This window comes from Chionomys nivalis, chromosome 5 (genome assembly GCF_950005125.1).
Source record: "Chionomys nivalis chromosome 5, mChiNiv1.1, whole genome shotgun sequence".
In the NCBI taxonomy this organism is placed as follows: domain Eukaryota; kingdom Metazoa; phylum Chordata; class Mammalia; order Rodentia; family Cricetidae; genus Chionomys; species Chionomys nivalis.
This window is the reverse complement of record NC_080090.1, coordinates 35,104,363-35,117,236: the sequence shown is the minus strand read 5'-3', so window position 1 is coordinate 35,117,236 and position 12,874 is coordinate 35,104,363. Positions and strand designations below refer to the sequence as shown.

The 12,874-nt window shown below is 41.5% G+C and overlaps 1 protein-coding gene across 3 annotated transcripts in view; it reads right to left on the bottom strand.

The window, feature by feature from the left end:
- Window positions 1-12,874, bottom strand: part of Grid1 (glutamate ionotropic receptor delta type subunit 1) — a 775,861-nt gene that overhangs the window by 262,574 nt on the left and 500,413 nt on the right. For all 3 annotated transcript variants that reach the window (XM_057770780.1, XM_057770778.1, XM_057770779.1), the window contains exon 6: window positions 3,404-3,574. In XM_057770780.1, the coding sequence (XP_057626763.1) occupies window positions 3,404-3,574 (171 nt within the window). The remainder of the gene's footprint in view (window positions 1-3,403; window positions 3,575-12,874) is intronic.

Below are 12,874 nucleotides of genomic sequence, written 5' to 3'. Positions count from 1 at the left end.
GGAGGGGTAATGTTGCCAGGCCACCCAACAACTTTTAAGTGCACAGAGATGTAAAAATTTCAATTGGAGAGGACATTTTATGACAATACCATATTGGCCCCCGCAGCTTAGATCAGACTGCGTCATGACCAGACAGGCAGTTCATAATAACCCAGCACACTCTGGAAACACATCTGAATGCATGGGGTGCCAATGGGATAATGTTTCTGCTAGTTCAGTTACAAGCTGATATCACTGGGAGAGGCAGTTCTAATGACAGAGCACAATAGCAAGTCTTCCCTGAGCAAGGCTGCCTGGGAAATCTTAGCAAATTCTCAGGGTTCTGAGGGACTGGTTATCACTTTTATTACTGGCTGAGTCAGCCAAGCCCTAAACTAACTTGTCAAGAAAACAAAAACGAGAAACACCCAAATCAGACAGTGCTTTGTAGGGAAGAATAAACAAGAGCACACAGGCAAGTGCAATGCCTTTTGAAGTCGCTGGAAGTCACTTACTTGGGTATTTTTCTTCCAAGTGACTTTCTCTGTACTAAATCGCAACCAAATTGATTTGCTCTCATAGTACTTGGTTGGCTTTTCAAAACAGAAATCCCTTGCCACAAGGCTAAGAGAGGAAGACAGAGTCTCTGAGACCAGCTCACTTGGGCAGAGAAACTGGAGATGGATGACCTTGCAAAAACACCCCTATGTTTTTACAATCCTTGGATTCTTCTAAGTTAGGATCATCGTCCCAAGGGCAGCCATCTGGGGAAGGAACTAAAACGGACTTGGGAGCTCCATTTCCAGGGGGATTTTCATTAATTTCATCAAGACAAAGTTAATAATCCATGACAGCAGTTTTTTTTTCTTCAGTTGGTTGTTCTAAGCATGTTAGAGTCTTTTCGATAAATCTCACAGCTAGAGGCTAGTAGAAATTAGTTTGCCTTCTACACTGTCATTAGGAAGGAAAGAAGTGGTAATAGTTTCTGAGAAAACTTGAAGGGAATGGCTTGTAAATGAGATGAATCTACAAGCTTCCCAAGTGTTGGGCAGAGGAGTAAATAAATCCACTCTCCCCTCCCATCATAGCCCTGCAGAAGAATGTAGATACAACAGACAGGGAGAGAGAGAGAGAGAGAGAGAGAGAGATCCTTCTTTAATAAAGTGCTTTACTTATCTCTATATAAAGAGGCTTCTAAAGACCATTTAACTTGGGTCCTGAGTCCCAGGTTATTAGCAGAGTCATCCCATATATTCTTATTGATGGTCTTCAGGGTCTTTCATGGAGAGCTAAATGGATTTAAAACATGCTCTGTCTTCTTCAGACAAGGCAGCTGAATGAGGGATGTGGGCAGTGAGAAACACAAAGCTTCTGATCCGGGGCTGAAGGGGATGTAACTGCTCTCCTATACAAGGTGATGTTTTTAGCTGCCCAAATACAGGTACGTGGGCATCTTCAGCTTTTCTGTGGACACTTCTTTAATACTGGCCACCTCTCCCATACTGATGGCTTTCCTAACAGCTCAGTCCTGTTCTACACAATTTCCACAAGTTCTCTCATTTACTTTTGATAATGATTCTCTACGGTAGCAGATTTTCATGTCTTGGATTGACAATGCAAGAAACAGAGGCACAGAATAACAAATGAATATTAATTGACTAAACAGTAATGGTGGTATTGGTGTCACAACTGCCATAAACAGGTCTCTATGGTTCTGTTCTTTATTTTTCCTCCTTATTTGGTACCTGTGTCTCAGAAAGAACAGGGACAGGGAGGGGCCCTGAAGTGTGCGGCTCAGAGCCTTTGTTACAAGTGTGGGTAATCACCACTTTAGTATGCCATCAACTGAACTTCCCTTCATTCCCCCAAGACCCCCTTGCTCTCTTCCAGAGAGCAGGCTCTTTGTACCTAGCAGGCCTGAACTCCTTACAGGTGCCAACCTATAGCAAGAAGAGTCATTGTGAACTTTGACAAGTGCAGACCTCTTTCCTCTGCCACATCCTGTACTGCCCACTGGGTCAGGTGGGCCCCTCTCACTGGATCCACGTCTGCTTATTCTCCCTTTCCATGTGGATACGTGCAAAGTTGGACAAGGGGCCGGGCTGTATGAGTATCCCCACTCTGTCAGAGGAAGAGGGGAATCCTTTTGCTGGCTGGACCTAAGTTCATGGCTTTCCTTCCCTTGATGATCACCCAGGTTCCCACTCCCTTGATGTGTTTCATTACTCTCCAGCCTCTGTCATCCTGTTCCCTTTCCTACTTCCTATCCCTCTACTTATTTTCCAGTTTTCATTAAGTGAACTACTTCAGTTTTCCCCAAAGAAGGGCCACTTTCAATCACACAGCAAATCCTTACCACCTCGGAAAATCTTAGCTATTCTATCATTCCAATTTAGCCAATGTGCTCTCTGGCACAGTGGGCACCAAGGGAGGAAAGGTGCTCCAACTGTAACCAGCGTCACCTGTGTTTCCTGCCCATTGAGAACCAGTTTCTCATGTGTAACATCTACGAGATGGTTTTCTTCTTCTGACAACATAAGATTATAGAGTTGGATTCTATGCTTTCACTAGCAAAATATTTCTAGAGCCCACCCAAGATTCCCATGGTCCCCTCTCCATTATGAAGGTCCTCTGATGTGGAGACACCAAAAGGTCCTTAGGAAGGCTGACACTCATGGGCAGACACAGCCAGCACTGATCCAAACTCCTGATTAAAGATCATCCAGTGTTCTTGTTCATCATATTCCAAATGTTGATGTGAATACAGGGAAACCAGTCAACATTTGCCACACTATCTTCCTGTTTTCAAAGATCTACACAGAAAATGATCTGTACATAGAACACCTATCTACTATGCCAAGGCCACAAGGCTGGAAGATGAAGACCACACATATACCAAGACAGTGACTGAAGTACTAACAAAAGAGTTTACACCCCCATTTAGGAAAGGGTACAGCAACAGGCGATGCTCTAAACCTGTTCTCTGGCCTTTTTGCTTAGAGGAGATCCATGCAGATGTGCCAAGACTGTGCCAAATGTTTTAAAAGCATGGTGTCTGTGCAAGTGACTTCTTACAAGGAAAAATGCAAGGAAGTCTCCATCTCCAGCCCTGCTACCAAGCACTCAGAATAGAGGCCTATGAGACAGCAATCTATCCTACCCCAATCATGTAAGCTTTAATACCAGAGGTAACCTGTGAGTTAATCAGGCCTTGCCTGCTGGTACCAGGATTAATTACCACTAATGCTACTATGAGACACTTGTGTCGAGCTGACTGGTTTCCATTTCAGTCAATTATAGTATTTTAGTCATTAAAGTGGGTGGGTAACTGTGTTCAGCTAGAGCCTAGCAGGCCCAGCATGTCTCCTGTCTCAGACCAAGGGTGTGGTAGGTGACCTGCATGGAGGAGACACTGCGCACTGACCTGCAGCATTTGGAGGTAGCCTTCCTGTGGATCACAGAGCAGGGAAGAGATGCGATGGTTGTTCCTCATGCATTTCTGGTTGTCCTTCGCAGATGGGAAGATTTGCCGGACCACGGTCATCCTGCCAAGGGCACTGTGGACCAGATCCAGGATCTCGGGGTCACTGATTTCCTGAAGAAATAACCAGATCCATGCTTATACCCTCATGAAAAAAAGTCACTAGGAGGCATCCAGGCCAAAAGCCCAGTTAATGCTGAAGACATCAAAGGACTAGGTCCAGGCTGTTCAATTCATTAGCTGATTCTTTACATAAAATATTTACCATCCTTTAGGTCCAAACAACATTATTCAACACTCCCTCTGTGAGAGGTCTGGTCTATAGTATCACCAAGGTATAGTAGAGGTCAAATATAATCCTTTACTGTGGAGCATACTGATTCTGCTAGATCTTGGCACACCAGGTGTTTTACATGCATTTATTAATGCCTTACTCAAAAAGCAACCCTAGAAATTCTATGACGGGGATCCAATTATTATGACATTTTATCCTCAAGCTTAGGAATTGAAAAGGAAGCTGCTTATAGGCAAATCACTCCAAAGGAGGCTTCTACAAGAAATCAGCCTTACACTGAGCCTAAGAATGAACATAAGTAAAGAAAGTGTGTGTGTGTGTATGTATGTATGTATGTATGTATGTATGTATGTGTCTGTGCACATGTGAGTGCATGCGTGCGTGTGTGTGAGAGCTTGGGTTGAGGGCAGAGTGCAGCTGGGAATCTGGTGCTATAAAGACTACAGCAAGTAGATAGACTTGGTCCTATGTAGAGGCATCAATGGAGGAAAGGCAGATAGAAAGTCAGGGTCCATCCATTCCACTTCAAACAAACAACGACAGCAACATAGAAAGCAGGCGTTTTCCATAGCAGTAGCAATGAGCTTGAAAAAATTTAGGGACAAATACGCTATAATCAGAATGGCCTTTTTGAAAATTTCTGGTTGTTTTCTGGAGCAAGGATTGGAGAGGAACAAACAGAGGAGGTGGAGGCAGAGAGGAGAGGGCAAGGCTCCACAGCTGGGCCCACAACTGAACTACAAAGACATGGAAACCAATATTCACCCAGTGTTCAAGAAGTGGAGCAGACAGACTAAGGACATCCCAGGCTCACTGTCTCTGAGAAATTACTACATCAGCGCTTGGCTCCAAGTCAACATTTTAACTAAAATTAGTTGTATTTTAAAATAATCTTTAAATCTTCCTCTTATAGATGAGCCATTCTAGTTTTGAGTCCCTGTGACAGTACAAATGGAGTCAGCCAGGCAGGAAATTAGTGGTTGGGATTTCAAAATCATTTAAATGAGAGCATAACATTTTAAGGGCTAAGGTGCTAAATCAAGCATTTAGGGTCTGTCTTGGGTTTGCCACTGTGTATCTGTGAAGCCCGGTCAGTTGACAGCACTTGCTAGATTGGGAAGAACAAAGCACACCCATCTTCTCTTAGTGTCGGTTCCTAAGTGTACTGAGCTCACTGATCTCAAAAAAGTCAAAATGCTATTTAGCGTGGATCTAGACCCATGCCACAGAAAATTATATTCATGATAGATTGGGACAAAGGGGTAATCAGAAGTGAAGAAATTGGTCAGAAGGGACAGTCCCTGCACACAGAGAGCTTCAAAGTGGGTAGAGCTGAATATGTGCACTTGGTTCTGTTCTAGCAGCCCGGGGACCAAGGTCCTTCCGAGATCACAGGCTAGAGGATGAGAGAAATCACAGCCTAATCTCAAGGGGATGAGGGATGTCAGAAAGAGGAACAAGTAGGCCATTCACTTTGCCTAAACTAGAAGCAGAGAGGACTTAGGGAGGGAATTTCCTATCTAGAAAATGCACGATGTCAACCAGGCACAGTGGCTCTTGCTTACCATCCCAGCATTCGGGAGACTGAAGGAGAAGAGTTGCTGCAAGTTCAAGACCATCCTGGGTTACCTAGTCAGTTATGGGCCACCCTGGCCTAGAGTGAGATTCTACAGAGAAACAAACAAATCAGCAGAAGGGAGGAAATGAGGAACGCAGGTGTCATGAAACACAAAAGTGGAATTGTGAATAAAGGTGTTAGAGACAACACAACTGCAAATCAAAAAAAATGTGTTTTATGGCATTTATTTTTCCCACATATTCTTTTTTTTAAAGAATTATTTATTTATTATGTATACAATATTCCTTCCATGTATGCTTGCATGCCAGAAGAGGGCACCAGATCTCATTATAGATGGCTGTGAGCCACCATGTGGTTGCTGCGAATTGAACTCAGGACCTCTGGAAGAGCAGTCAGTGCTCTTAACCTCTGAGCCATCTCTCCAGCCCCTCCCACATATTCTTGATAGAAAAATGCCACTATAGAGGCAACAGCCATTTTATAAAAAATCCTTTTACTAAGTCTCTCCTGCTTCTTCAACTGCCAGAAGGACAAGCAGAAATACTCAGTTCTCACCACCACACTCTAGGCACATTTTGGAAATTTGTTATGGATTTGACCTACATGGTGGCCTAGTACTTTCGAGGCCAACTGGCTGCTTCACCTACAGTGAGTAGCTAAGTCATGCTGTGCTATGGCCTGTGGTGGGTACTCAATGCTTGCCCCCATCGGCCCTGATTTACCAACACTTCTTCTTCTATTATGCCTGCCCAGGACCTCATAAAGACTTGGCACAGCCTTATGGCAATCTAATAGCTTCCATATGCCTCCCTGGCAGTGGGGATCGGATGGAACCTTGTATACTTTCCCGTAATCCCTCACCCAGTTCTGCTCCACGGGTCATGGCTCACAGCATGGTCCTGTGACTCCTATCCCACTCCCTGTGCTTCTAGACTATCCTTCTTGTCCAATACGGAGATATCTGCAAGGAAGACCTGGGAGTCCACTCAGTTATTTACAGACGTCTAAAAAGGTTGAATCCTGTCCTTGCCCTAATTCTGAATACAAATGAGCAGTTCATTCTAGCAGCTGCATGCCAGGATTTACTCCTATCCGGCTAGCCCTGATGTCAGCAGAATGTATGCTAATGTCCCAGTGTAAGAGACCCCAAACTCTAGACTTCCTGTACAGAGGAAAATATAAGCAGCCAATTTAAATGGGCAGCTGGGAGGGCAAACTTCCCCTTGTCCCAGTTCAGCACGCATTCATAGTGCTGCTGATAAAGAGAAGCAGCAGGGCAGCGTGCAAGCAGCACTGTGGAATAAACTAGTAGAGGAGAAAGGAAAAATGGCAATGTGTCATATGATGCTCGCAGAAGTTCAAAGGAGCCAAGCAAGCTTGAATTTTTATACATTGTAAGTTATAATTTTCACTGTGAGATATGCCTAATCATTTTGTTCATTAAAAAAGAACAATAAAATGAATTCATTGTATCTTCAATCAAACTAAGAAGGAAATGATGCCCACATCTTAGCTGGATGGTTTCTCATGCCCACTCCTTCCGTCTAGCCACAAGCAGCATTTGTTATGTAAGAGCCTAGATTCCATGTAGCTTAGGCTTGTATATGTTGCACAATATGGATCCTTCTTGATCGTGTTTTAGCATCATGTTTTTCATATGCTGCTGTACACTAGAGTCATCTGGGAGCTTGGTAACTGTATAGGAAACCAGCCCTAATACACCTCAAGGAGCAAACACTCTGGGCTCTCCATGAGCACTCTAAATAATACCCCAATAGTCACCCGCTTGCTCATGGGATGGAGAGATGGCTCAGTGCTTAGAAGCCAGAGCCTATATGGAGACTCGTAACCATCTGTAACTCCAGATCTGGTGACTCCAATTCCCTTGTCTGGACCTGAAGGTACTGCAAGCACATGGTTCACATACATGCATGTAGGCAAAACACACACGAAGTAGAAATAAATAATTATTTAAAAATGAAACAGCTAGCCAAACATTAGAGTTCTGAGGTTTATCCATGGTGATAGGAGTGACTCTGATTTAATTTTTCAAAAGTGTGCGTGACAATACTATATGACAAAGTCGTCATTTATTCATCCATTGTTGATAATGTTTAAGATGCTTCATTTGTTGACTTCTATGAACAATTCCCTATGCATCTTCATGTACTTATACAAGAATTTCTCTTGTATGTATCATATACCTAGGATTGTAGAATCCTGATAAGAGAATAGGAAGGAGGCTGGAGAGATGGCTTAGAAGTTAAGAGCACTGGCTGCTCTTCCAGAGAAGTTGGGTTCAAATTCCCAGCACCAACATGGTGGCTAATTGTGTGTAACTTCAGCTCAAGGAAATCTAAATGCACTTCTGGTCTCCCTAGGCACCTAGTGCTATGGGTATACAGATATTCATTACATGCAGGCAAAAATTCAAACAAAGAAAATAAATATAACTTTTAAAAAAGAATAGGAACATGCTCAAATTTATTAGAAAGTGTCAAATTCCTAATGGAATTGTACCAATTTATAATCGTGTATGGCAAAGGAGCATTAGTCTTGCCTACTTACCCACACCTTATATATTATATGACTTCCTAAGATACGCCAGTCTCATGAGTATGGATTGGAATAATGTTGGGGTTTGTTTTGCTATCTTAATTTTTAATATGGTTGAGTATCTCTCATGCATTTCTGAATCATTTATGTCTCTTTTGCTGTATTTGTGGGTTGTTAAATTTCCATTGAGCAAATTTCTTGCATAGTGATTTAAGGTTCTCTTGTTTTTAAATTTATTCTAAATAAGGCTCGTCATGTGCTACAAACATCTTCTCCTAGGAGAGGGATGTTTGGGTCAGGCTTTAAACCCTTCTAAGCTTGGGCCTAGACAGCCTTGCTCTGTGGGCACTGTGCATACCTGCTTTACATGGCATTGCTATACAGTTGCTGGTGTCAAATATCTGTTGCCAGGTCCATTAGATCAGGACTTTATTTATTCTTGAATTCTGCCTGTGTTTTCTTCACATATTTTAAAGACTTGTTATTAGTTGTATACAGATTATAAGTCTAGCTCCCTGTTGAGCTGGTGGTTTTATTAGTATTTAAATATCCTCTTTATATCTAAGAATGCATCTTGCCTTATAGTTTCCTGTGTCTGTGGTTACTATAGCTATACTATTTGTAGAAAGGTTATTTATCCATATTTTTCATAGCCTTGTTTTCTTTTTGTTTTTATCTGGCCTCAAGTTTGAGTGATGTGAGAGTCCCGTTTGTATGCTATGATTACCATTAATGAATAAAGACACTGCCTTGGCCTGTTGATAGGGCAGAACTAAGGAAGGTGGAGAGGGAGACGCTATGGAACCACCAGAGTCAGACATGCTGAAACTTTGCTCATAAGCCACTGCCATGTAGCGATGTGCAGATTAATATAAATGGGCTAAATTGATATAAGAGTTAGTCAATAAGAAGCTAGAGCTAAGGGACTAAGCAGTGATTTAATTAATACAATTTCTGTGTGGTTATTTCAGGGCTGAGCAGCCAAGAATGACCAAACGGCCTCTCTCCTTGCAACATCTCAGTTGGAATACCTGTAAATAAAACACACTAGAAATATTCATACCTGTACCTGAGATGTAAGAAGAAATTATAATCATTTATACTGATTATGATTATTTACATATTTGGATTTATTTCTATCATATTATTTGCTTTATAAGTTTTGCTCTTTGTTACCATTTGTCTAAACTTGTAATTTTTTTTAATATTTCCAATTATTTATGTTTTAGAAAATTAGATTTTTATATTATCTTTTATTATTTTTCTTACCTATTTTAATAAATATATTTAGGTGTGAAATTGTTCAGTATTTACTTTTCTTCCTCGGTGCTTATCCCCAATTTCCAGAAAACCAGCAAGTATGCCAACTATGTCCAGCATTTAATTCTGTCTTTCTTTATGATCTTCCAGTGCACAATATCCCAATTGTTTTATAAAAGTACTTGTATAAGATCTTTATAATTGGAACACATGTATGTATTGGTTACATATTCTTTTCTGGACTTCAGGCCTTACATTTGACATCTTTCTCCTTTGTCCAAAGGACATCATTGCAAATACCTTTTCGTGTAAATTGTTGATGATATAGCCAACTAACAGTATCAACAGTATTCTAAAGTCCAAAACCCAAAGTCCCTTCTGAGACCTAAAACAAACTACAAAATCAAACCACAAGTTACACATTTCCAGTTTACAGTGACAGACAGCAAATATTCCCATTCAGAATGGGAGCTTAGCAAAAAAAGATCAGGCCAAAGCAAGACCAAATCCAGCAAGGAAAATAACACAGTGTCTCTAATATCTGTGGTTCTTTATGATATTATATAACTCCTTGTGGTTCTTTGCCATAATGTAACATCAATAGTCTCAAGTCTTTCTAGGAAAGTCCTTTCTCTACTCTAAAGTCTCATAATCTGGGTCACCATTATCTGATATTTCTCTTGACATTCTGGGCTTCCATCCTTCTAGCAGAATAGCCCAAGGAATGCTGTTTTACATTTTGCCTTCCAGGGTTTCTCTTGCCTATAGTTCCAAACTCTTCTAAGTTCTTCCTTAAAATAATTTCTAAAACGTCCACCAAGCATGAGGTCAGACTCTTCTTAGTCAGGCAGCCGAGAGACAAATAAAGAAGCTGTCCATTTACTTTGTCCTTTTTAATCACTCTAGAAGGCCAGTCCACAGGATAGTGCTGCCCACATTCAGCATGGGTCCTTCTTCCTTCTTCAGTTAAACCTCACTAAATATCCTCACAGATATACCAAGAAATGTGACCCTTAAGATATTCTAAATCCCAGCCAGCTGGTCATTAAGATTAATAATCACAGTTTCTCTTTTTGTACAGTCAAATTTCCCTTGACTGCCTCCCATAAAGATGCAAGGTAAGGAAGGCATTTAGAAACCATCTGAATAATCCAAAGACCTCACTTCAAGATCATTAATTTCATGGCATTTGTAAAAGGCTTTATGCTAAGAAACATTCACGGGTTTCAGGGTTGGCCTGGAATCTCTCTGGAGGGCATCATTCAACTGTGATAAACATTCTATTGGTAAACTGCCATGCACTGTTTAAACCTGTTGACAGTAGACTTGGAGCAAAGAGGGCTGTCTTGTCCCAGATACCAGAATGTTGAATTCAAGTGTCCAAAATTCTCTGTCCTATGGCAGACTGGTTCCCTAACTCTGGGACAGAAAGAAAAAAAAACAGCAAATGGCTATGGGGGATTAAGATATTGTACCTTTGAGAACAGCTGGAAAAGAAACCATTCCCAACAGAGGTTACCGTTGTTTATCCCACAGTATAAAGACGCCACGGTATAAAGATGCCAGTTCATCTGTGGAGGGAGCGCTCGGCAGTGCCTAGAAACCTCTCAACAAGGACCCAGCACACAAAGGTTTCTCAGGCTTTGCTGTGGATTTCTATTGGTTTCCTAAGCATCTGGTTTAAGGGTGTGACTTTGCTTCCTCTCCCAGTAGGATCTTTCCAGTTGTTTGTGCTACATGTTGTAAGCGGCAAATTTGATGACAGTTTGCTCTCTATCTGCTGCTTCTGTCTATCTGATATTTGTTACCCATTCTTTTGTTTTTACTGTTTGTCGTATGCTTTTATAATCACCCATTTGAAACTGCAAGTATGGCCACTGTTATCAAGCTTGGGGTGCCAGTTTGTTCCCCAAGAGGCAGATACGGATACCCATCCTCAATAAGCTGATCAGAATAGCCATGATAATAGCAAGGGGAGGATTTATTCAATATGGCAACATTGAAGAGGTACAAAGAAGTCTGGTAAGCACCTTTAGTCTACCTTCTGGGTCCCCAAACGAGGTCAAAGTGCAAATAAAGGACTAGGAATACACACATCTAAGTAGTCTTGGTAAGGGCATGGCCCTACCTACCTTAGACCTATTCCTGCCAGAGGCTATAATGCTCTTTTCCAAGAGAAGGGTTTTCATTCGGTCTGACTCAGCTTTTTCTCCTCCTATAATAAGACTCCAAGGGAAATTACTATTTCTTGGGGCCCTTTCTTTTAGTTGTCTGCTAGCTAAAGTGTCTCTTTAGGATATATTCATTTCTGCCAAGAAACACCGCTGTTGATAATTCTCCGTGTGGGACATCTGCTTACCATGTACAGACACTAAAGTCATTTGCAAATGGGCTGTGTTCTCTGAATAGAGCCCAGGCTGTCCTTTGTCTTTGATGTCCTACGCTGTCACTGTATAAGGTGTTTCTGTATGAACCTTTTATTTTGAATCAGTTCTTGATCCTGGATCACACTAGATTTCTTTCAATGCTCTTCAAGAGCAATCAGCCATGACATCATTTACTACTTTAAGATTCGAACGCCCATTCTTTTCTCAAAAGTACATTAAGTATTGCTATTCTGTTTTCCTTATGTCTCCATCACTATTTTATTTACAGACTATACTTCAGATACCCTCTCCATAAGTTATACTGCACCAATTATTTCTCTTCGAACAACTTGACACTTAGGTTTCCAACTTCTAGTTATTACATTTGGTGACCAGTTCATTCCTTTCTGAATTTGGCTTTCTTTGAGTCTTTTGTTCTTTGCTCACATAATACAGTCTCTACTTTTGAAACATACTTATTCTGTGTTACATAATATTTCCTAGATCTCATCATACAAACTTCTTCTTTACTGCCTCTTCTTCTTCATCCTCCTGACTTCTTTCTACATACATGTAGTTTTCCATAAAATGCCTTTAGGAGTTTGTAATTATTAATTTTAAAAGTCAACTTGTCACAATCTAGAATCACCTCAAAAGTCTCCATCCACTGAGGAATTATCCAGATCAAGCTGGTCTGTGGGCACATCTACAGAGGTCTTGACTTTGAAAGTCCAGTGTGCATCTAAGCATTCCCAGGGCAGGGGGGCCTGAACTGCAAATGAATAAGGGACACTGGCTAAGAGCCAAGTAAGAATACAGCATTGGTGCGTTAGTGCCTTTCTGCTCCTGACTGTGACTATGACGTGATCAGCTGTCTGAGCTCCTGCCTCTGTGAATTCCCCACATGACGGGCTGTAACCCAGAAGAGTGGGCTAAGTATACCCCTTCCTCCCCTAAGCTGCTTTCTCCCAGCAACAGGAAGGAAACTGATACAGAGCTCTTTGACTCAGACTCACATTTACATTGCTTGCTTCTCCTCTACATAGAAGAGGTTACCAACTACTGTACTGTACAACCACGGTAAACTAACCTTTCCTCAAACCTCGGCTGGACAACAGAGGTGTTATGAAATTGGGTCACACTTACATGATGTAAGAATATGTTCACTTCATTCAGTTCCAAAATCATAATAGGGAATGCTGCTTTGCACCTCCTTCTGCTCTATGCTTTCGTTTTTTACCAGCTCTGATAGAGAGCAGATGTTTCCAGCTGTAGGTGGAACTCTTTCAGTAGACACCACACCTGATTGGTCCTTAGCTTGATCTCATATCTCATATTCCCAAGATAGTCCTCAGGAC